Here is a 25,721-nt window from a genome sequence, read left to right as displayed (position 1 = left end):
TTATTTGCAGTGGACATTCTGGACAAAAAAGTTTCTTGACTCAGCCTGTCGATGTGTTCAAACTAGGAACAAGCAGTATACCAGTTCTATCCCATTACTACTGGAAAACTGTGAGTCATCTTTGTTACTTGTACTTTGTTACTTAAGTATTTGCACTGATTTTTCATATTTTGATACTCTAATTGCCTTTGAGATATATACATTTCATCGACCCTCTTTGAGTTTTACCTTGAGATGTCCTCAATTACTGGTTTATTTAAGCATTTTCCTTCATCTCGATAGAATTGTATTAACAGATATTTGTTAAGTTATATATAGCCCTGTATTGTAGAGTATTTGCTGACATAGAGTTCCCTATCTCCAGGTCAATGGTACAGATTTCCGATTATGCGTGGTTGTATTTGATGGTCAAGTGGAGCCTCTACTACAATCCTTGCAACCACAGTCATCTGCATTTATCTACCATCGTATAGACATAAAGCCACCCCCGCATAAATGCAGTCACTTTGACCATGTTTCAACTAAAGGTAATTAAGAGCTATGGTAGAGCCTAGAAGTAATTAAACTTTAGTGTTCATTTGCGTTTGGTTGTAGTTCAAAATGTATTCTGTAGTTCATTTTCCTTCAGTTGCAAATGTGTTCGACACACATTTAGGATATGTTTCGAAATTTCTCACATAGTCACTGCTATGATGCGTCATTAAGCATTTCATGTATACTGCTACATCAAAATAATGTAAGGTGCACTTGAATAGAAGGAAGCTGTTATTAATACACATGTATGGTTTTTGAAAACCTGTCGAACCGTAGTAGTAGCCAGTTTGAAACGTGTTAAGGCTGGCTTATGTTGACAAGCAACGCGACGCCTACCGACGCAACTGAGAGCAACCGCGATCGCAGCCCAGCTTATGTCAACTGCGCTCCGATTCGCAGCAACTGAGGCCGACTAGCGGTATACGAGATCCTCTCAGTTGCTTCCCTGCTTATGTCGGTTCCGATTACTGGCAACTGCAACGGCTCAGATGGTCACGTGATAAGCATTTTTAGAATAAATTTGATCTATTTTGAATTATTGGGAAATATATTTCTATTAGAAAAGCTATTTCTTTAAGATCTTTATCTTTCTGATTCTGTTTTGAATTCAATGTGCTAGTGCCATCATATAAAGATGGCCGCTCACACCATAATAATTCTACCAATTTCGCTTCTAGATCTTCGGTCCAGTCATCTGCCGTGCTGTAGGTTTGGTTTACGTTTCGAAATACTTGAATTTGAAAGTTAATGACTAATTACGAACGACGCTAACTAGCAGTCATAATTTGTACTATGTATATGCGGTCTCTTATTGGCTGGAACCCTTGTGCTCAGTTCCGTCGCGTCGCAGATGGGCTTATGTCAGTTGCGATCGAAAGCAACTGTCTGCCTACCGTAGGCCGGAGTAGAACATTGGCAACTAGCCGGATACGGCTTGCGACGAGCCGGTAGGCGTCGGGTTGTCGAACCGATAGAGCAGCAACTGGCGGCCTCTCGTAGGCCGCTAGTCGCCGCTAATCGGCGATAAACCAAGTTGCGTGCTTGTCGACATAAGCCAGCCTTTACTGTAACGTGTAATTGAAAACAAAAATGCAATGACCTGTGACAAATGGCAGATGCATTATTAGTTAAGTTACTACTAGGCAGTATTGTAACATTACGAATTAGATAGTCCCTCAGCAGGAATATGCAATTGAAATCAGTAATTCTAACATGGAGCGTCATACTTTCGTTATACAACATGTATATTCTGAATTTTAAGACTGTCAGTCAATGTTAAGAATGTCAGTCACTCTCCGAGTCCTACAGTTTTAATAATTAAGGCAAAATCAGCACTTTTTGTACATTTTTGAAGTTTTTCATTGGAAACAAGAAAATTAGGTCAAGTGGAAATAAAATGGCCAGTCATTCCCAAAGCATAGATTCAGTACAAATTATGACCTTGTAGCTTGGATATCAGCATCATTTCAAATTTATATTATTGTATGAATTTTTAGTTGTACACATTACTTAACGCTACTTGTGATATTTTTTACTAATTGTACATTTTTAACCAATTTCAGCTATGTCTGTGATAAAATTTGCACCTGAATGCTTCGAACAGCCATATGAATACATGAATATGCTGGAAACTCCTTCTTCAGTTGACCGAATTGAGCAGTATATAACTGGCAAAACTGATGCTTATGATCTTAATTTTAAGGTATTTTGGTTTATTTATTTTTGCAAAGAGAAGTAGCACCTAATTTGTCAGAAAGCTATTTCCTTATTTAGCCAAGGTTTTGTTTGGTTTACACACACAATTATGTCTACCCTAGACATATCTGCAACTTCAAAATTTTCCCAATCAAAATCAAGAAAGTCGATCGGCAGCTTTTTTTTTGCCAAAGTCAGCACTTTTTGTGAATTTTTAGCCATCTTGGAACTTAAGTCCCAGTAGGCTATCGCCCCAGTATTTACATATCTTTTGAATACTGAAAACATGTGAGGAAGGTTCTTTTGAAAAAGGAATAATTCCCTTAATATTATTTGGAATCTATTTGAAGTGTGCAATTCATTGGCCTTATTAGTTCTGGAGTAATAAAATCTATAACATCGTAGCCTAGTATACTGGTATGCTGTAGTCGCAGTGTGGTCCATTTAGTTGAGCACATGTCTCTTACAGTAGATAAGTACATATTGATCTGGTATTCGACTCATTCTCCCTGTCTCCATGGGCCAGGGTTACCAAGTTCCCAAGATCCTAAGGCATGCGGGAAGTATTTGACCTTTGCTTAATAAAAATCACGAAATGCATACTATGACTATGCATAATATTCCCAGGATTACTGGCGCTGTGTGGTTTCGCAATTTAATCGAAAAAAGTCAAGTAGAACAAATTCAATCAATCCAATTTATTGATAGCGGTAACAAGACAAATCTAAATCAGTTGGAACTGTGTGTATCTTGATGCGTGAACTGGCGCAACTTCTAAGTAGTTAGTTGAAAAAAAGTTGTGACTTTCAATGAACCCTGAAAACATATTGAATCGAAATGTTTGTGGTTCCTGGACTAAAAAAAACACCTGTGGTTTCCACTGGGTCTTTGTTAGTGGATAACTAGTGGAATATTAGAAGTAGAGGGTGTATCAATAATGAGTGCATGCACTGATTAGATTGATGTTAAGCCAAACTCAGGTCAACTTACGACCATTCAAACTAGATCATCATAAGAACAGCAGTAGGACACGTGACTGCTGATTGCCGATTGCTTTACGATCATAAGAGCACTTTGGGCAACTATGACTCGATCATCGCCGAGTCTAAAAATCATTCGATGCAATACTCATCGCTGATTGGATACAGCAATCTGATCGGGTTGTAGAAGATGGTATGGTACTTGTTCTATCCCTACGATTCGGCTTAGATCAGTCTGCGATCAATCCTTTGTGGTCGTAATTACACTCATATCGAATAGGTTCTCGATTAGAAAATTGCAGATTCGTCTACTTCCGATCCAATGATCTGATCGGGTTGTAAGTCGACCTGAGCTTAGCTCTAAACAGAAATATGTCCCAGTGTTACTTGTTAAGAAAACTAAGAAAACATTGCAATTATTATCACACTTCTGAAAGCCGGTTACCAAAATTGTTCTCAAGCTTTAAATGCTGAAAGGTCTAACAGATTCAAATATTTTTCAGGTATTGCCTTACAGCAAAGTTGTTTATACTTAGATTCATTTGTTTACAGCATGGAATCCAAAACACAGTTACCATGACATCATATTTAAATGAAGTTTGGCTAATAGGTCACACGGGTCTCATTCAAAACACTGTTTGGCGTTACTATGGTAGCAGTGATGGTGTGTTCAGAATCATTCCTGGTGTTGTCTTGCCAAAGATCTATGATCCAACTCAACAAAAATGGCAAGTGAACACGTCATTTCAAAAATCAATAGTGTGAATAGAAATCAGTTGTAACTTCTTGGTATCAAATATTTGTATGATGTCTAGTCAGCTAACATCCTTAACATTCCAGGTACAGAAATGCAAGAGCTAACCCTGGCAAGAATACTCTAACAGGCCCCCGATTAGATCCTTTTGGAGCAGGTTTCGTCATCACGTTAAGTCATACGATTTTCATGGCGAAGTAAGTTAACATATTCTGTTTTTTCGTATGTTTTCTTCAACTTATAAGGCAGGATGATAAGAGCATAAAGCAGACCTACTACCAGATTTCTGTTGCAATGCGCTAATTATTTCTTAACTTGTATCTTATTTTTGTTTAAATTTCCAGCCAAACCAGAGATCATCAATCTGCTGATCCTGTAATCGGCGTATTAGGTGCTGATTTTACGCTGCCTTATTTCTATAACTTGCTAAGCAAGCAATATCCTGTGTGCTCAGAATCAAACAAATTGTAAGTTCAATTTTCTGTAACTTCTGGATTTTATTCAACTGTCCTCTATAACCAGTATGTACGTAATATTTCCGTCGAGTACTGTACCCTTTCCTATGGTTTTTGCCAATATTTTCTAAATTTGGATTTATCGCCAATGGTTTTTCTATACGACCCGGCCCTGCGGTATTGCATTTAGCCACCGGCGAAATCCGCCATCTTTTTTCTTGGCGTTCTCGCAGTAGAACGCGTTGGATTTTTTCGCCGTAAAAATCTGGGAATTAGGATATTAGGGAGTTTTCACTCTCGTAACGGTGAGTCCGTTCGGTTTGGGGGTTATCCCTGATTTCTTTTTTTCCGTAAGAATTTTATTTACAAATATAATTTGATTGAATTGAATTGAATTGTTTTGATTTGTAACAGGATAATTATGCCACCCCCTCCTAAGGGTCAGCATCGTGGCGGGGAGGGATGCGGGCATTTGTTTGGCGCCTGGGACAACCACGATTCATGTGCGTCGTGCAGGCGCAAATCCGGTCAAATATGTGCAAGGAGCAATCCTTGCAATATTTGCGTCGTGTGGTCCGAGGACCTTTGGCTTCGGGCCGATAAGGCTCTTAAACTAAGAGATCGTTGTCGAGTTAGCAGGGATTCGTCGGTTTCGGCCGATGTGCCAACCGACGTTTCTAATCCTGTTTCTTATCGTAAAGCGGAGCGGTCGCCGGTCGTTCAGGTACGATCGACTTCCCAACTCCGTTCACCGGGGAGGAACGCTGGTTCACCGGCACCGGTCTCCGGTCATTCACCGGTCTCTGGTCGTTCACCGGTTCGGCCGGTTCGGCCGGTTCAGACTACATGTTCGGAACCGAGCGCGCGCCGCGGTAGTCGCGAACGGCCCGCACCGGTTCGGTCGGTACCGGTCCGGTCCGGGTCGGGCATCGGTCCGGTTCGGTCCGGTTCGGCCACCGGTCCGGTCCAGACGTCGTCCGGTTCAAAACATCCGGTACGTTCATCGTCTGATTCTGATCGTCGCTCCGGGGATAGAGCTCGCTCTCCCACTAGATTTAGACGCCGTGAGCGTAATAAACGAGCAAGATCTCCTTCTCGCAGATCAAGGTTTGATCGCGAGAGGGACTACGATCGTTATTGTCGGAAGTTTCGCCGTCGGTCTTCTCATCGTTTGTCGACGTCGGTTAGCGATGAAAGCGATTCTTCTAGTAGGTCGCGATCCCGTTCGAGGGACCGTCACCGAAGTCGGCATGATCGTCGGGATACTGGAAAATACCTGACTCAGAAGGATTTCCATGTATTTGAGGAGAAAATTTTAAACTTGTTATCTTCGTCGCAACAAGTCGCTGCAACTTCTACAACAGGTAAGCCTATTCCTGATTGTCCGGTTAGAAGTTCGCCAGCCCACTCAGTTTTTCGGAATTCTGACTCTGAATTCCTGGATGCTGCGGTAGGGTCTGATTTCAATGAGGATCCGGTCCCAGAGGCAGCAATTCCTTCTGGGGTCGTTCCTGTCGCAAGCAATTGTGGGTTGCCCCAGACGATGGGGGCTTCCCTGGCTCGCAATGTATCTCCGTCCCGTTCAGTTTTATCCGAACCAGCGGGGGACATGCCATTTAGAGCGATGATAAGTGAGTTCTTTGTCAAGCACGGGGCAACTCGCGCTAAGCCCACAGCAGCTCCTCTGGTCGGTGAGTCAATGGAAGCTTATCGCCCTCCGGACTCCGATCTTAACGTTTTACGGGAATCGTCAGCGGTTTCGAGAGAATGGGCTCGATTGGATACGCAATTATGGGGTGAATGTCGGCCTGGAACTTTTTCATTTCCCCCTCCAGAACGGGGTATGAAATCTGGGAAATATTTTAGTTCAACCGATCCACCTATAGGCGCATTTCGCTCGGCGTATTACGCAACTCCAGGTGCTGTGGATCACAGTCATAACTGCCTGGATGCTGATTATACTTTGATCAACCCGGATACTGTTACAGCACAGTCGGGTATTCGTTTGCCTAAGTCCGGTTTGGTGGCCATGACGTCAATCCTGGACAATCTTACCAGGGTTGGTTCGTTTCAAGATATGGCGCTTAAGGTGTTGACGGGTGAGCTTCGCGAGACTCACGCCGCCGTTCATGCGGGCTCCGACCCAGAGTCAGTTGCCCTAAAACTGGAGGGAATGGACCGGATTATCCAATCTTTGGCTCGGTCTGTTTCGCATGTAATTCCGTTGTCGGTTCGGGGTCAGGCTAATCTGGTGTTAGCCTCCCGTCAGTCAGTGATGGACTCCAGTGCCAAAACTTGTCTACCGGATATGGTGTCCAATGCTTTGCTGAGAGCCCCATTGGGGACGTCTTCACGTCTCTTCTCCGGTTGGTGCGCTCCGGTTTCCGCAGAGCTGAGGAAGATTCGGGAGGTTCAGGCCAAGTCCAACCCCCGAACTCCGTGGAAAAAGCGTTCTGGTCCGACGCCGGCGGCGCAAGGTTCGGCACGGACGCAAACAGGACCATCTCAAACTTCAGCGCTTTCTCAGGCGGCTTCGGATGCCGATTGGAGAACTAGCGCGCAACTTCAACAATCGTGTCAAGCCTCGTCCGGTCGTAACAGTTCCGGTTCGTATCGAGGCAAGGGGAAGGCTCCAAAAAGGGGCTCTTCCTTTCGGAAAAACTCGAAATGAATTCTTGGGACCAGTGGGAGGTTGTCTGCAGCAGGCAGCAACCCACTGGTCCGACCTCTTTGGAGACGGTTGGCCCTCCCGGGTCGTCTCTCGGGGCTACCGTCTCCGTTTCCTAAGGCGACCGCGCCTGATGAGGTCACCTCCCGACATGCGGCCAAAACCAGGTCAGGAGGCCTTAATCTCTCCGGCTCTCAAGGAACTGGCAGAGAAGGGAGCGATAGAACCAGTTTGCAACGAAACTTCTCCCGGCTGGTTTTCTCGAATATTCATGGTACCAAAGGCCACAGGGGGTCAACGGACAGTGATAGATCTGTCATCCCTCAATCGGCACCTAGACATTCCAAGGTTCAGGATGACCAAGCCCAAGGACGTGATTCAAGGGCTCCGTCCGGGTCAATGGGCGGCTTCATTGGACCTGAAAGATGCTTACTTTCAGGTTCCAATTCACCTAAAATCTCGGCGATTTCTCAGGATAAAGTGGAAAGGCCGCCAGTTCCAATTCAGGTCTCTTCCATTTGGCCTCAGTACGGCCCCGTGGGTTTTCACCAAGTTGGTCAAGTCAGTTCAGAAGGTACTTCAGTCAAGGGGTGTTCGACTGTTCGTTTACCTCGACGACTGGTTAATAGTCGCGAATTCGGCTCAGGAATGTCGGGAGGCAATGACCTCAGTCTTGGACTTAGTCCATCAGCTAGGGTTCCGCGTAAACAGGGAAAAATCTCAGTTGACGCCGGCCCAACAGTTCACTTATCTCGGCATGGACTTCGATCTCCGAATCGGCAAAGTCTTTCCGTCTATGGTTCGAGTGGCCAAACTTCAAGAAGCTGTAGCGGGAGTGTCCACAACCCCGAGAACAGCTCGTTACTGGTCACGGCTTCTAGGCTCCATCAGCTCCATGGGTCTGGTGGTGCCCTTAGGCCGCCTCAGAAGCAGGCGCTTGCAACAATATTGGAAGGTCTTCTGGTCTCAGTCGAAGGGCAACTGGGAGGCCTTGATTCCCGTACCTCCAACCGATCTAAGTCCGGATCTTCAGTGGTGGGCGGCCACTACGAATCTTCGGCTCGGGGTGTCACTAGCCCCGTTAGAGGCTCCAGTTCGTGTATTCATGGATGCAAGTCACCAAGGTTGGGGGGCACATCTGGAGAACCGAGTCAAAGCCGGGAAATGGTCTCGCTACGAGGCCACCAACCACATAAATTTCCTAGAAATGCTGGCCGTGTGGAAGGCCCTGAAGTTCTTTCACAGGAGAGTGGAGGGCCACCACGTTTGGTTAGCCACAGACAATCAACAGTGAGGGCTTACCTTCAGAACCAAGGGGGCACTCACTCAGAAACCCTCACAGGTCTGTCGGCCAAAATTCTTCTTTGGTGCCAGACAAAGGGCGTGTCCCTGACTGTGGCACATTTAGCAGGGAAAAGGAACGTGATGGCCGATGCTCTGTCTCGTCGAGGTCAGGCTATTGCGACAGAATGGGTTCTCCACCAAGAAGTAGCCGATCGGGTTCGGGGCATTTTTGGCAATCCGCTGCTGGATCTGTTTGCCACCCGGTTCAATCGGAGGTGTCCTCTGTTTGTGTCCCCGTTTCCAGACGCGGAAGCGTGGGGGGTCGATGCCTTCTCTCTGGACTGGTCGGGGATGCATGCGTATGCGTTCCCGCCCACACCAGTCCTGCCGCGCTTACTGGATCAAATAGAGAGATCAGTCAATTGCAACATAGTTCTGGTAGCACCATGTTGGCCGGCTCAGAAATGGTTCCTACCACTTCTCAACCTACTGTGCGACAACCCCAGGATTCTTCCGAATTTCCCATCGCTTCTGTCTCAGGGGATCTTTCGGCATCATCCAAACAGCCAGTGGTTAAATCTGCTCGCCTGGCCATTGTCCAGCGATCCTTGTCAGCTTCAGGCTTTTCAGAACAGGCTGCCTCCTTTATCGCAGGATCTAAGCGGCCATCGACAAGTACCATTTACGATGCCAAATGGAGTCATTTTGCGGATTGGTGTGCTGCAGGGGAAATTGATCCATGCTCACCCTCTGTAGCTCAATTGGCAGATTTTTTACTGCACCTATTTGTAGCAAAAGGTTTACAGGTCATAACTATTAAAGGTTACCGCTCCGCGATTTCTCATACATTGCGTGCTTCTGGATGGCCAAATGTAGCAGGGGATCATCGGATATCCCAGCTGGTTGCTGGGTTTTCTATTTCCCGGCCTCGGGTAACAAGGACAGTTCCACCATGGGATCTGTCTGTAATTTTGAAGAAGTTAATGGAGGCTCCATTTGAACCTCTTTCGGCAGCGTCTTTTGCAAATTTGTCAAAAAAGACTGTATTTTCGCTGTTCTTGGCTTGCTCGGCCCGTCGCTCTGAGATTCATGCGCTTTCAGTCCGACAAGGTCACATTGTCTTTGGGCCAGCGAATGAATTTGTTTCGCTGCGGCCTGCTTTGGAATTTTTGGCAAAGAACCAACGACCAGGCTCGGTTGGGCGTCAATGGCGAATTGAAGCCCTAAAACATCGAGTGGAACCGGGCATCCCGGACAGGACTTTATGTCCTGTGCGGGCGTTGTGTTTCTATTTAGATCGCTCTGCTTCACGGAGGGGTTCATGGGAGCGGTTATTTATTCCGCTGCTGGATCACCTAAAGGGTGATATTTCGCGGGACACAGTAGCCCGATGGGTCTCTTCAATGATCAAGGACATTTTATTGAAGGAGAATCTTTCCTCGGAGGGAGTCGTTTCTCATCAAGTGAGGTCTATGGCTACTTCCTGCGCAGCCTTTTCGGGTGCTCCGTTGGAGGAAGTCTGTCGGGCCGCCTTTTGGAATTCACCGTCGACATTCACGTCATTTTATTTACGGGATGTTTCAGGCCAGTTAGGCTCATTAGCTTCACTTGGTCCTGTTGTCATGGCTCAAGGTGTCCGTTCTTTCCGATCGGACCCTTTAGTGTAGAATATTTATGTAGCATTATCAGGATCACAGGGGGTGTATCCTTGTACATAGTTTGGGCTCATATCTGCAAGTATTAATTTCGCAAAATTCTGGGGGGGGGCCCTGAGCTGGACGGACTCACTGTGGCCAACCGGTCTTCCCTGTGCTACAGTGCTCCATTCCGTGCTTGGGTAAGTGCTCTCTTTTTCCCTCTTACCTTGCGTTTGAGCGGTGGTTTTTCTATCTACCTTTCCCACCATCCTTGTGCTAGGCTAGTCTAGCAAAAACCATAGGAAAGGGTACAGTACTCGACGGAAATATTACAATTTTTGGAACTAAAATTTGTATTTCCGAGTAGTACTTACCCTTTCCTATGGTGGGAATCCCGCCCACCTGCCCCGCATAGCTGGTTTTTTTTTATTGGTCTGCTATGACGAAAAAAGATGGCGGATTTCGCCGGTGGCTAAATGCAATACCGCAGGGCCGGGTCGTATAGAAAAACCATTGGCGATAAATCCAAATTTAGAAAATATTGGCAAAAACCATAGGAAAGGGTAAGTACTACTCGGAAATACAAATTTTAGTTCCAAAAATTGTAATTTTAAGCATCATGTACATATTTGACATGTATATATTTCATGTCATGATGTCAAACCATGTAGGGAAGAACCCTATTGATTTTGGAAGTTCCACCTTTCTAGATGGCAGATTGGCGGCTATCTTTGTTTGTCAAACATCATTGTGAATAGGATGCAGGCTGAACCAGCAGATAGAATCTTGTGAGACTTAATGACATGATGTCAAACCATGTAGGGAATTACCTTATTGATTACGGAAGTACCACCTCTCAAGATGGCTGACTGGTGGCCATCTGTGTTTGGCGAACATGCTTGTGAGCAGGATACAGGCTACACCAACAGATAGAATCATTTGTGATTTTATGGCATGTTGTGAGACCATGTAGGGAAGAATCCTATTGATTTGGAGGTTCTACCTTTCAACATGCCTGACTGGCCTAAGAATAAACCCCCCATGATAGTACTGCTTTCATCATATCATTCTGGAGTTGAACATAAACTATTTCTGCCCTTTCATCAAGCCAACTGAATATTCTGAAGACGTTGCATATAAGCCGCGATCACACAAGCATTTTTGGCCCGGAAAAACTGTTCTCAGGGGTGACAAATGGGCCCGAGCCTGTTTGGCCATGGCCAAATTTGGCCCAACCAAAAACGTTGGACCAGGCCCGAGCCAAATTTTAGCACGAGACAAACGATTGCATCTAAATTGCAACTGGTACCGGAAATGACCCACTTCGCTTTGAGCATTGTTTAGCATCGAGTGAATGGTTTGCGTGTGAACGCGCTCTCTAATTAGGCATGGGCCAAATTTGGCTCGAGCCTGATCCTTGCAATTTGGCCCTGGCCAAATGGTCTCTGTGTTATCGCGGCTATAGTCTCACTTCATTTTTGCGAGCAGTGAATAGCAGTGAACTGAAAAAAATCAATTCACGTCCATGGATAGCTGTGAATTTTTGAAAAAGGCAATGAAATTGGGAGAGGGGCAGTGAATCTATGTAATTGATCGTTCAGCTTCCGAGTTCACACAATGGACGGTATATAAATCATGTTGATTTCTTTCAATCCTGGTAGGCCTATGTTGTAAGGCAGGTGTCTATTCGAGTCATTGGGGAAAACCCACTACTACATATATTCATGATCAATCATGCAGCTGTGTGTGATTGCTACATGTTTATACAGTAGAGTGCATCGTGGAGGTGATTGATGGATTGAAAATTGACAGATTTTCATAAGAATTTCTTGGTTCTAGGGGATGCATGCTTTTCATAACATTGTACTTGGATCACGGTTTTCCCTCAGAAATTCCGCCATAAACATCATTGTTGAAAAAAGTCTTGTTTTTATCATAATTATTTAAAACAATTTTTTCTTGATAACCTGTCTATAATTTCTTCACATTTCCATCTTAATTTTCGATCTAATCATTCCCATCATTTGAATGCAATCCACTGCAGTTTTCACTCTTTTCCGTAGTCCTTCCAAGATTTAATGTGGAAAATACTCAAAAATGAAGAAATCTAAGTTCCCTTCATTATAAAACGTCTGTGATCGTAAAAATTTGCCCTTACATTTTTCGCTGGTAAAATCCATACTCCAAAGGCATTAGTCTGCACATATGGTCACTGAATTAACACAATAAACCCTGGTATCCTTTTTATATTAGCCATAGCGATGGAGGATACTAGGTATTTTTCTTGTTAGCTTCGGGAAACTGTACCCTGTATACATTTTTTTTACAGAAAAGTCTTATCCTTTGAGTTCCGTTATCCTTTGATTAAACAAATCCAAATTATTAAGAAACGATTTTGATTATTTTGTTGCAGAATTCAACCATCCTGAACTGCCCACCCTACATCTCCCCGATATTTGATTTATTCCTATTTTTACCTAATGTTAGCGGTATTTGTTTTCAGTTGTTTTGTCATTGATGACAGTGGCTTTATTGTTATACATCCCGATTATATCGAAGCTAGAACAACAAATCTACCCATTGTAGAAGACGTACATATCACTTCCAAGGTAAAACTTGTACATTGTATTCGTAAAATCTTTAGTATTTGTTGATGACAATTACACTATTGGATGAAGATTATTTTGTTACTGCATGCTGATGTTCAAATAACTACTGGGGGTAGTATACCGTTACACCAATGTAGCATTTCTGTCCAATCAGATTGCTCAGTTGAATACGCTTCAAGCATATGCTGTAACTCAAAATGACAAATCTTCACTTGGCAAAATATATTACCAGTATATTGTTTCCTTATCCCTAACAGGGGAGAGGAAAATTGAAGTTGAACCTATATGTATACTTTGTATCATAATATGCACATGTGACCGCATGAATTCCCAATATTCAGAGAAGAGTTTTCCGATCAATTGTGGTTCGTTGGGTTCCTGCAGAATTCTTCTTGGTAGGTGGTACGTCCAGCTGCAGCTGGAGCAAAATTCCACTCATAATGAAAACACTGCAGCGACAGAATGAATGACAGACCAACTTAATTTAACAACATGGAAGTTGACCAAACAATGACTGTACCACATTATAATACAAAATTATTTTAGATCTATAAAAAGTATGACATATATAAATACATGTAACTTAACCAATTTCATTACGAACCCTTTATAAGTTTCATGAATTTACACACATTGCCACACAAAATAGTTGCATAACTCTTAAGACGCATTATCACGCCGTTATTTAGACTGGTCTAAATTTGGTCCATTCCAGTCAAGACCGTACCAAGTGTTCACATGAGCAAAAACTTCTGTTCCAAATTGATCTGGTCCATTTTAGACTGGTCTAATTTCTACCCACCGAAAAGAGCGAACCAGGTCCAGTCCAAATTTTTGAACAGACTAAAACGGACTGTGTCTGTGGACAGAAACTGGTACCAGATCCAGTCTAAATCATACTCTGGGATATAAATTTAATCGTATCAAACATGTCACCAATTCCTCATCAAGCTGATTTCATATAGTTTTTAGATTTCATAAAATTGATGTAAATGCTAACGGATTACATGTATTACATATCTTAAAATCTCAGCATGTGTTGCTCGAAGAGTACATGTTTATATCTGTTTTAACTGTTCCGAAAATTACCTAGAATCTATCATTGATTGATGTGTCCAGATATATGATAAACTGTAATGATCAGAATTGTTCAAATAAAAAACTGCCAGGGACTAGATATAAATTTCAGGGTAAAATACTTATGTCGACATCTTGAGGGCCCAGTCATAACAATTTGTTGCCAATTTAGCGTGTGTGAACGCACACTCAGATTCGGTCCAGTCCAAATTTGGACCGGACCTGGTGCAAACCATTTAGACTGGTCTAAACTAGTTCTGTGAATGGGACTTTAGAAATATTAGATTAATCAATCCCAAGCAGGCCAAAAAAAATGGTTGCTTTGTGGTTCTTAACAATTTGTTGTTTGATTTTCATCATAGGAACCATCTATTGCAACCACGTTGATCCTTGCTGGAATCATGACTCGCTCAAGCTGTTTAAATATAAGTGACGTTGCTGTTAAACACAGCTGGAAGGTAAATGAATATGAATTTCCAAAAATTCACAAATTTTCTCATTTTGGTCACAGTTATTTTTTACTGATAAATCGTCATATCAGAATACATTATGATGAAGTTCCACTGTAGTGGGTTTTTAGCCTACTTGGTACTTACGTAAGTCTAATGCGTTCACTTTTCTGCTGTCTGTTCTTCCATCTGTAGACAGAATCTAGTTTTCAATATACTTTGATGTATGGTCTATATATTGATATTAGGTTTGTGTGGCCCAAAACTTGGTCCGATGGGAATCAAGGTGGCCCACTTTTGGCCATTTCACACAAAATCAACACTTTTGTGCATTTTTAAAGTTTACATGGGAAGTTTTGAAAACGCTTTGACAAAAATTGGGTCAATCAGACACAAGACGATATTTGGTTTATTCATATATCTGCCCTTGGTAAAACTGCCCAATCAGAATTGAGATGGCCGACTTGAAGCCATTGTTGTCTGGCAAAAACAACTGCATTTCTAGTAGCGTTTATTCGTATCATGAATATGCTAACGATAATAACATGGTATTGAGAATTTTCAGCTTCAAGATTTGATTCATATAACGGACACTAATTTATTTCCGTCGAGTACTGTACCCTTTCCTATGGTTTTTGCCAATATTTTCTAAATTTGGATTGATCGCCAATGGTTTTTCTATACGACCCGGCCCTGCGGTATTGCATTTAGCCACCGGCGAAATCCGCCATCTTTTTTCTTGGCGTTCTCGCAGTAGAACGCGTTGGATTTTTTCGCCGTAAAAATCTGGGAATTAGGATATTAGGGAGTTTTCACTCTCATAACGGTGAGTCCGTTCGGTTTGGGGGTTATCCCTGGTTTCTATTTTTCCATAAGAATTTTATTTACAAATATAATTTGATTGAATTGAATTGTTTTGATTTGTAATAGGATAATTATGCCACCCCCTCCTAAGGGTCAACATCGTGGCAGGGAGGGATGCGGGCATTTGTTTGGCGCCTGGGACAACCACGATTCGTGTGCGTCGTGCAGGCGCAAATCCGGTCAAATATGTGCAAGGAGCAATCCTTGCAAGATTTGCGAGGTGTGGTCCGAGGACCTTTGGCTTCGGGCCGATAAGGCTCTTAAACTAAGAGATCGTCGTCGAAATAGCAGGGATTCGTCGGTTTCGGCCGATGTGCCAACCGACGTTTCTAATCCTGTTTCTTATCGTAAAGCGGAGCGGTCGCCAGTCGTTCAGGTACGATCGGCTTCCCAACTCCGTTCACCGGGGAGGAACGCTGGTTCACCGGCACCGGTCTCCGGTCATTCACCGGTCTCTGGTCGTTCGGCCGGTTCGGCCGGTTCAGACTACATGTTCGGAACAAAGCGCGCGCCGCGGTAGTCGCGAACGGCCCGCACCGGTTCGGTCGGTACCGGTCCGGGTCGGGCATCAGTTCGGTTCGGGCACCGGTCCGGTTCGGGCACCGGTTCGGTCCAGACGTCGTCCGGTTCAAAACATCCGGTACGTTCATCGTCTGATTCTGATCGTCGCTCCGGGGATAGAGCTCGCTCTCCCACTAGATTTAGACGCCGTGAGCGTAATAAACGAGCAAGATCTCCTTCTCGCAGATCAAGGTTTGATCGCGAGAGGGACTACGATCGTTATTGTCGGAAGTTTCGCCGTCGGTCTTCTCATCGTTCGTCGACGGCGGTTAGCGATGAAAGCGATTCTTCTAGTAGGTCTCGATCCCGTTCGAGGGACCGTCACCGAAGTCGGCATGATCGTCGGGATACTGGAAAATACCTGACTCAGAAGGATTTCCATGTATTTGAAGAGAAAATTTTAAACTTGTTATCTTCGTCGCAACAAGTCGCTGCAACCTCTACAACAGGTAAGCCTATTCCTGATTGTCCGGTTAGAAGTTCGCCAGCCCACTCAGTTCTTCGGAATTCTGACTCTGAATTCCTGGATGCTGCGGTAGGGTCTGATTTCAATGAGGATCCGGTCCCAGAAGCGGCAATTCCTTCTGGGGTCGTTCCTGTCGCGAGCAATTGTGGGTTGCCCCAGACGATGGGGGCTTCCCTGGCTCGCAATGTATCTCCGTCCCGTCCAGTTTTATCCGAACCAGCGGGGGACATGCCATTTAGAGCGATGATAAGTGAGTTCTTTGTCAAGCACGGGGCAACTCGCGCTAAGCCCACAGCAGCTCCTCTGGTCGGTGAGTCAATGGAAGCTTATCGCCCTCCGGACACCGATCTTAACGTTTTACGAAAATCGTCAGCGGTTTCGAGAGAATGGGCTCGATTGGATACGCAATTATGGGGTGAATGTCGGCCTAGAACATTTTCATTTCCCCCTCCAGAACGGGGAATGAAATCTGGGAAATATTTTAGTTCAACCGATCCAACTATAGGCGCACAGTCATAACTGCCTGGATGCTGATTATACTTTGATCAGCCCGGATACTGTTACAGCACAGTCGGGTATTCGTTTGCCTAAGTCCGGTTTGGTGGTCATAACGTCAATCCTGGACAATCTTACCAGGGTTGGTTCGTTTCAAGATATGGCACTTAAGGTGTTGACGGGTGAGCTTCGCGAGACTCACACCGCCGTTCATGCGGGCTTCGACCCAGAGTCAGTTGCCCTAAAACTGGAGGGAATGGACCGGATTATCCAATCTTTGGCTCGGTCTGTTTCGCATGTAATTCCGTTGTCGGTTCGGGGTCAGGCTAATCTTGTGTTAGCCTCCCGTCAGTCAGTGATAGACTCCAGTTCCAAAACTCGTCTACCGGATATGGTGTCCAATGCTTTGCTGAGAGCCCCATTGGGGACGTCTTCACATCTCTTCTCCGGTTGGTGCGCTCCGGTTTCCGCAGAGCTGAGAAAGATTCGGGAGGTTCAGGCCAAGTCCAATCCCCGAACTCCGTGGAAAAAGTGTTCTGGTCCGACGCCGGCGGCGCAAGGTTTGGCACGGATGCAAACAGGACCATCTCAAACTTCAGCGCTTTCTCAGGCGGCTTCGGATGCCGGTTGGAGAACTAGCGCGCAACTTCAACAATCGTGTCAAGCCTCGTCCGGTCGTAACAGTTCCAGTTCGTATCGAGGCAAGGGGAAGGCTCAAAAAAGGGGCTCAAATGAATTCTTGGGACCAGTGGGAGGTTGTCTGCAGCAGGGAGCAACCCACTGGTCCGACCTTTTTGGAGACGGTTGGCCCTCCCGGGTCGTCTCTCGGGGCTACCGTCTCCGTTTCCTAAGGCGACCGCGCCTGATGAGGTCACCTCCCGACATGCGGCCAAAACCAGGTCAGGAGACCTTAAGCTCTCAAGGAATTGGCCGAGAAGGGAGCGATAGAACCAGTTTGCAACGAAACTTCTCCCGGCTGGTTTTCTTGAATATTCATGGTACCAAAGGCCACAGGGGGTCAACGGACAGTAATAGATCTGTCATCCCTCAATCGGCACCTAGACATTCCAAGGTTCCGGATGACCAAGCCCAAGGACGTGATTCAAGGGCTCCGTCCGGGTCAATGGGCCTGAAAGATGCTTACTTTCAGGTTCCAATTCACCCAAAATCTTGGCGATTTCTCAGGATGGAGTGGAAAGGCCGCCAGTTCCAATTCAGGTCTCTTCCATTTGGCCTCAGTACGGCCCCGTGGGTTTTCACCAAGTTGGTCAAGTCAGTTCAGAAGGTACTTCAGTCAAGGGGTGTTCGACTGTTCGTTTACCTCGACGACTGGTTAATAGTCGCGAATTCGGCTCAGGAATGTCGGGAGGCAATGACCTCAGTCTTGGACTTAGTCCATCAGCTAGGGTTCCGCGTAAACGGGGAAAAATCTCAGTTGACGCCGGCCCAACAGTTCACTTATCTCGGCATGGACTTCGATCTCCGAATCGGCAAAGTATTTCCGTCTATGGCTCGAGTAGCCAAACTTCAAGAAGCTGTAGCGGGAGTGTCCACAACCCCGAGAACAGCTCGTTACTGGTCACGGCTTCTAGGCTCCATCAGCTCCATGGGTCTGGTGGTGCCCTTAGGCCGCCTCAGAAGCAGGCGCTTGCAACAATATTGGAAGGTCTTCTGGTCTCAGTCGAAGGGCAACTGGAAGGCCTTGATTCCCGTACCTCCAACCGATCTAAGTCCGGATCTTCAGTGGTGGGCGGCAACTACGAATCTTCGGCTCGGGGTGTCACTTGCCCCGTTAGAGGCTCCAGTTCGTGTATTCACGGATGCCAGTCACCAAGGATGGGGGGCACATCTGGAGAACCGAGTCAAAGCCGGGAGATGGTCTCGCTACGAGGCCACCAACCACATAAATTTCCTAGAAATGCTGGCCGTGTGGAAGGCCCTGAAGTTCTTTCACAGGAGAGTGGAGGGCCACCACGTTTGGTTAGCCACAGACAATCAACAGTGAGGGCTTACCTTCAGAACCAAGGGGGCACTCACTCAGAAACCCTCACAGGTCTGTCGGCCAAATTCTTCTTTGGTGCCAGACAAAGGGCGTGTCCCTGACTGTGGCACATTTAGCAGGGAAAAGGAACGTGATGGCCGATGCTCTGTCTCGTCGAGGTCAGGCTATTGGGACAGAATGGGTTCTCCACCAAGAAGTAGCCGATCGGGTTCGGGGCATGTTCGGCAATCCGCTGCTGGATCTGTTTGCCACCCGGTTCAATCGGAGGTGTCCTCTGTTTGTGTCCCCGTTTCTAGACGCGGAAGCGTGGGGGGTCGATGCCTTCTCTCTGGACTGGTCGGGGATGCATGCGTATGCGTTCCCGCCCACACCAGTCCTGCCGCGCTTACTGGATCATATAGAGAGATCAGTCAATTGCAACATAGTTCTGGTAGCACCATGTTGGCCGGCTCAGAAATGGTTCCTACCACTTCTCAACCTACTGTGCGACAACCCCAGGATTCTTCCGAATTTCCCATTGCTTCTGTCTCAGGGGAACTTTCGGCATCATCCAAACAGCCAGTGGTTAAATCTGCTCGCCTGGCCATTGTCCAGCAATCCTTGTCAGCTTCAGGCTTTTCAGAACAGGCTGCCTCCTTTATGGCGGGATCTAAGCGGGCATCAACAAGTACCATTTACGATGCCAAATGGACACAGCAGGGGAAATTGATCCATGCTCACCCTCTGTAGCTCAATTGGCAGATTTTTTACTGCACCTATTTGTAGTAAAAGGTTTGCAGGTCATAACTATTAAAGGTTACCGCTCCGCGATTTCTCATACATTGCGTGCTTCTGGATGGCCAAATGTAGCAGGGGATCATCGGATATCCCAGCTGGTTGCAGGGTTTTCTATTTCCCGGCCTCGGTTACCAAGGACAGTTCCGCCATGGGATCTGTCTGTAATTTTGAAGAAGTTAATGGAGGCTCCATTTGAACATCTTTCGGCAGCGTCATTTGCAAATTTGTCAAAAAAGACTGTATTTTTGCAGTTCTTGGCTTGCTCGGCCCGTCGCTCTGAGATTCATGCGCTTTCAGTCCGACAAGGTCATATTGTCTTTGGGCCAGCGAAGGAATTTGTTTCGCTGCGGCCTGCTTTGGAATTTTTGGCAAAGAACCAACGACCAGGCTCGATTGGGCATCAATGGCGAATTGAAGCCCTAAAACATCGAGTGGAACCGGGCATCCCGGACAGGACTTTATGTCCTGTGCGGGCTTTGTGTTTCTATTTAGATCGCTCTGCTTCACGGAGGGGTTCACGGGAGCGGTTATTTATTCCGCTGCTGGATCACCTAAAGGGTGATATTTCGCGGGACACAGTGGCCCGATGGATCTCTTCACTGATCAAGGACATTTTATTGAAGGAGAATCTTTCCTCGGAGGGAGTGGTTTCTCATCAAGTGAGGTCTATGGCTACTTCCTGCGCAGCCTTTTCGGGTGCTCCGTTGGAGGAAGTCTGTCGGGCTGCCTTTTGGAATTCTCCATCGACATTCACGTCATTTTATTTACGGGATGTTTCAGGCCAGTTAGGCTCATTAGCTTCACTTGGTCCTGTTGTCATGGCTCAAGGTGTCCGTTCTTTCCGATCGGACCCTTTAGTGTAGAATATTTATGTTGCATTATCAGGATCACAGGGGGTGTATCCTTGTACATAATTTGGGCTCATATCTGCAAGTATTAATTTCGCAAAAATTCTGGGGGGGCCCCTGAGCTGGACGGACTCACTGTGGCCAACCGGTCTTCCCTGTACTACAGTGCTCCATTCCGTGCTTGGGTAAGTGCTCTCTTTTTCCCTCTTACCTTGCGTTAGAGCAGTGGTTTTTCTATCTACCTTTCCCACCATCCTTGTGCTAGGCTAGTCTAGCAAAAACCATAGGAAAGGGTACAGTACTCGACGGAAATATTACAATTTTTGGAACTAAAATTTGTATTTCCGAGTAGTACTTACCCTTTCCTATGGTGGGAATCCCGCCCACCTGCCCCGCATAGCTGTTTTTTTTTGGTCTGCTATGACGTAAAAAGATGGCGGATTTCGCCGGTGGCTAAATGCAATACCGCAGGGCCGGGTCGTATAGAAAAACCATTGGCGATCAATCCAAATTTAGAAAATATTGGCAAAAACCATAGGAAAGGGTAAGTACTACTCGGAAATACAAATTTTAGTTCCAAAAATTGTAATTTTTTAATAACACAGCTCTCATAACAGGGCACCAAGTGTAAGTTTCTGTGCATCACAAAAATTTGGGTTTTTAATGGAAAAATGAATGATGCCGCAACAATGGGAAGTAGTCTAATTGCTCGACCGAGAATAGTGCTGCTGGGGAAAGGAGGTGATAATGCTAATCAATGTCCAATGCTAAACAATGTTTAGATGTGTGACTTTTGAAACTCCTTTGAAAAATCTGGCCCCTGATCTAGTGCATATATATTGTTTTTGAAGGTATCAATTACAAAGGAAGAGTATTACATTTCAACTGGCGTGCCGCTGTTTCAAATTCATACAGTGCCAACCAGCAATGTATTTATAGTTGTTGCAAATGTCTCACCGCAGTATCATTCTTGTGAATGTGCTCCAAAGGTCAGTTAAGTTCATTGCATCCGCCTAATTTTTTTCATGTAGAATATACCAAATTATTTACCAAATCATTTAGCCTACAGTATGTCACAGATTTCTTGGCGCTGTATGATTTCCCGTATGAAGTATGCAGAGAAAATCAGACTCTACTCCAGTTTTCTTTCAAAACCATTTTTGAAGATGCTTCTAAGTGAATTTAATTTCAATGATTTTGAATAATTAGTATAATCCCCAAGAATGGCTTGAATTTTTTTCCCAGACATAACTAATCACGTTATGACAAATTATGTTGTCGAATTCTAGCCAACTATAAAATAACTTCCCAAGGTCTTGGCATTATCACCAATCTCGTACTAAACTGATCTAATCTGGTTTAAGAATCGAAATTCATATATGCCTACATATATAGAAATTGTTAATGTTATTTTGCGTACATAGCAATGCAATACATATTCACTACATTAAAGGTAACTTCTGAAAACTCATATGAATTTCAATATCACTTTTGAATTTCAGCTCAAAGAATACAAGTGCTTACAACCAAAGAGGTTGTCGTATTGTGAATGCCCTTGTTATTCCGCTGCAATGTATCAGTACTGTCAAGATCATTACATTCCTGGAGAGTAAGTCAAGTTTTTTTTTCATTCAATAATTTAGCCTTTTCAAACTCATATATTCTATTTTAGTGCCATACATCTTTACAAATCTCTCGACATAATTAGTGGCTTCAAATGTGATGTCCTTTGTTTCAGGAATCCTTATCCACCATGCATTCCGGCTGCACCAAAAATAAATCCAACAACGGCGGTACAGTCTGAGGTGGCTGCTGCGAAATTACTTTTGAAATGCTTTCAAGGTGATTGCACATCATCCCTTGATGAAAGGTGAGTATGTGTACATTGCAACAGCATGCAAACCCAATCACGTCAAACTAACAATTACCTAATCCTCATGAACATGAAAATGAGGAGAACTTGAATGGTGTCTCTCCTCCAGTGCCATAGTTCACAGTCATAGAGTTCTGTGTTGGTGTGACTTCATGTTGGCCAAAAGTGCACCTGGAATACTTATTTTTGGGGAGGGCTCCAAAACTTTTTTTGCCACTGTTCTTTTGGATTACTGTTTCTAGACTTGCTACTGTATAGGCTCTGCTGGCAAGAGCTGGCCTTACAACAACTGGTCTACATGATAAATATTTCTCATCGTTTTTCTAGCATTTATGAAATTTTATCAATTCCTTTAAGGTCTTGTGCTAACACGCTTGGCTGCAGTTGGTGTAAACGCGATAAGAACTCATTTCGTCTGCAGAAACCATATTGTTCGAGTCAGAATGAATGTCCATTTGGGATTCAGGTTGCACCAGACTCCAATGGTTACACTACTACAACAGCACCCAGTAAGTGTGGTAAACTTATCTTAGCTCTACTTGGCTCTTTCTCTTGGCTGCATTCTTCACCCCTTTGTTTAAAGTTAAGTTCTCTTTTATGTACAATTGCATCTTCATTTGTCTAAAAATTCTATTTCTCTTCGGTTGTTGTGCTAGTACACATCTTTTCATTGTCATGCATAACAAATATTAACCGATAGACTGGATTCTTAGATTCTTCCTTAGTTCGTACTTTGTTTCTTCTGGTTAAGTTGGTCTCTATTAGTTTTATTTGCCATGACTCTTAGTATTTCCCTCCTATAGGTTCCTAAGCTAGAGCTTATTTCAGTGGAACCTTGTTGATACGAGTACCAGGGGCAATGAAAATTATTCGTATTAACGAGAATTCATAACATACAATCCAACATAAATTTACCGCCAATCGATTCACAGCACGCTCACATGTACACTGAGATCGTTTCTCCTTTTGTTGTAGGCCTATATGTACACAATTCTGAATAATAATAAATATGATAAAACGAAATATAAGATATCTTTTTCAAAATTTATTCATTTGTTGATCGATAAAACTCTCGGCACGATATCATGTTATTGTTACACACATGTATTAGGCCTATATAGGATACAGGTGATCCACTCGATCAGCTTTGATATTAACCACAAGTATTTACTAGGGAAATGAGACATGGCGACTGAAAATTTTCATTGTTTTATTTCATTTTCATTGTTTCAATTTTTTGTATCGTGTTCGTATTACACTGATTTTTTAACTACATTTGGCTGGGACACGAAAATCATTGTTATACGCCAAGTTTTGTAAAAGACCACCTCGTATTAACAAGGTTCCACTTAAGCTTACTCAATTTTTCTACACATTTTCATGGTCTTGAATTAACCTTAAGAAACAGAAGTCCTCTGCATGGAATTTTTTCTATGGCTATAGAGGTCATCCATTTATCATGTATGCAAAATACTGTCCTATTTTCAAGCCCTGTACACATTTTAATTGATGTACACTGGTCAATCATACATGTATGCATACTGAGATCAAAATGCTTTTGCACCATACTGTATTGACATTTATCCCCAAAGTGTATACATTCTCAAAGAGAACCTGGGGGTTTAGATGGCAGCACATGAGCGCAACGGAACGGTCATGCCATATTCCAGTTGCACCGCTTGTCAGCGGATAAGGCGATGTAGATTTACTAAAACAGTGCGTGCATATATGTGAAGGCTTTTTACCACATAACACACACTAATGTTAAGGATTTGAGCATTACGACATCTCTCGTTCCTCGAGTATGTGGTTACGTGATAAATGGATGGCTGTATGAAAGCGTATTACAGTAGAACCCGCTTAATCTGAATCATTTGGAAACGATGAAATTAATTTGGCATATGAGGAATCCAGATTAAACATCATATTTTACATGCATTTGTCTAAAGGAAGACCATGAAATGAATGATGATATATTCACATTAAATTGATGAATCGGGATTAAGCGTGTTTCATTGTATTTTATCATTACCTTATTCTGCATGCGCCATAATTTCTCTTTCAGTTTCACCAGGTGTAAATGGACTCGTCGATGTCAATATATTGACAATCGTATTTCCCGTATTGGGTGGAATTTTTGTTATCGTCATCGTTGTCGTTCTAATTGTAAAATTACGCAACGGCTTGTTTTGTCCGTCGTGTCGCAAAGGAATTTACACGCATCGAAACACTTCGTCTTTTGATCCGAACAGTATCGGTGCGTCGCACGTCACCGATGGTTCAGTGGCAGCGGCGGAAATTGCCGTCTCAAACTCCTCGGGGTTCATGCTTCCCTCTGATACGAATGTACATTTCCCGGCTTATGCGACGAATCCCGTATTTGTCGATCAGCCTCCGTCGTACGAAGAGGCTCTCGAAGATATGCGAGTCGCGGTGGCTCCTAGTTACTCAGCCGCGTCGTGGAATAATAATGCACATGACAATCGCGCATTCTATCTAAGTGATATCAGTGATAAGACTAACAATGTTGATCTACCTGATGATTCCAAGTTTTGATTTCTGGCACCAGATTTCGCGAGTTTAACTTTTATGGAAATGAAAACAATTCTTAACTCCTTTTGATCGGCTGAACCCATATCAATTAGCTACATATAACTCTAATCGGTTACTGTGTAATGAAATTGGGATTGTCAAGTATTCTGCTTGATGCGGGTGATCAATGGCTAATTTGTCTCAAATTGAATGGAACCCAAAAGATCCATCTGAGTTCATGTATGCATTATTTTTCCTAACGCTTGAATGTAGAAGGTGAAATACCTCTAGATTAGAGTTATGGAAAATGTTCTCATTATGTCAGGCGCAGCATCAGGTAAAATTACTTGCTGTTACAGATCCTACTTAGGTGCATTAACTGAGTCAGGTCTGAGGCCTATTTTGAAATGTGAAGAAAATGATCAAAGCTGAGTCTGTACAGGCAGGTGCGAAACCTCCCCGGTCTGTTGAACACGGATCAACTTGAAGTGTGTCCACCTCAGACTAGCTGTGCGCTGTAGCTATCAGTATTTTTGAGTTCTCCACATTTCAATTCGGATTAACTAGCACGATCACGGTTGACTCTTTCACATTTTCAATATCTATATTATTAATCTAATATAAAAATTCCATAAAAGGTTTTCAAGTACTGCAAACGTTTTTCGAGAATCCCACGCTTTGAATCTCAGATGGCATATTGTTTTGAATTTATCGCGTATGCTTAGTATTAACGCTTCTCTTGCTTGGCTTTCAGGTGGTCTTTGTATTGGCTGTCCGTCCTCCCTCCCAATTTGGGTCGGAATCAGTACATTTATGGGTGCTATACTCTTAACCACGTTTCTTTGCTTTTTATCTAGAGTTTGTTGTCACCGGTTCAATAATAACCACATCAACAACTCACACGACCCAGGTCGTATGCTAACACCTAACCCGTATCAATCTTCTAATTTGGCATCGTTATACGAAACGCCTCGCCACGTGCCGATGCCTATGTTAATCTCACCAGCATCGGAGGTGTCTACTTATTCATCAGTCGGCGGTAGTTGGAATCCGTCATTTACGAATACTGATTCTCCGATCTCAGATCATTCATTGCATATGACCGATGAGTTGGATATATCGCTCCCGCCATCTTATTCGCTTGTCATGTCATCACCGTCT

At 44.2% G+C, this 25,721-nt stretch overlaps 1 protein-coding gene across 2 annotated transcripts in view; it reads left to right on the top strand.

Moving 5' to 3' along the window:
* LOC141902181 (VWFA and cache domain-containing protein 1-like) overlaps positions 1-25,416 on the top strand; it is a 38,440-nt gene extending 13,024 nt beyond the window's left edge. Inside the window, exons 11-23 of one of the 2 annotated variants that reach the window (XM_074789824.1) lie at positions 11-110; positions 365-527; positions 2,097-2,236; positions 3,762-3,937; positions 4,050-4,160; positions 4,308-4,430; positions 12,511-12,616; positions 14,056-14,151; positions 21,007-21,144; positions 21,658-21,764; positions 21,894-22,025; positions 22,386-22,537; positions 24,094-25,416. In XM_074789824.1, the coding sequence (XP_074645925.1) occupies positions 11-110; positions 365-527; positions 2,097-2,236; positions 3,762-3,937; positions 4,050-4,160; positions 4,308-4,430; positions 12,511-12,616; positions 14,056-14,151; positions 21,007-21,144; positions 21,658-21,764; positions 21,894-22,025; positions 22,386-22,537; positions 24,094-24,584 (2,035 nt within the window). In that variant the 3' untranslated portion in view covers positions 24,585-25,416. The remainder of the gene's footprint in view (positions 1-10; positions 111-364; positions 528-2,096; positions 2,237-3,761; positions 3,938-4,049; positions 4,161-4,307; positions 4,431-12,510; positions 12,617-14,055; positions 14,152-21,006; positions 21,145-21,657; positions 21,765-21,893; positions 22,026-22,385; positions 22,538-24,093) is intronic. The other variant, XM_074789831.1, reaches the window with a different exon arrangement.
* The last annotated feature ends 305 nt before the right edge of the window (positions 25,417-25,721 follow it).

Source organism: Tubulanus polymorphus, chromosome 1 (genome assembly GCF_964204645.1).
Source record: "Tubulanus polymorphus chromosome 1, tnTubPoly1.2, whole genome shotgun sequence".
In the NCBI taxonomy this organism is placed as follows: Eukaryota; Metazoa; Nemertea; class Palaeonemertea; order Tubulaniformes; family Tubulanidae; genus Tubulanus; species Tubulanus polymorphus.
Note: the sequence above shows the minus strand (reverse complement) of the source record. Positions and strands in the feature narration are given on the sequence as shown.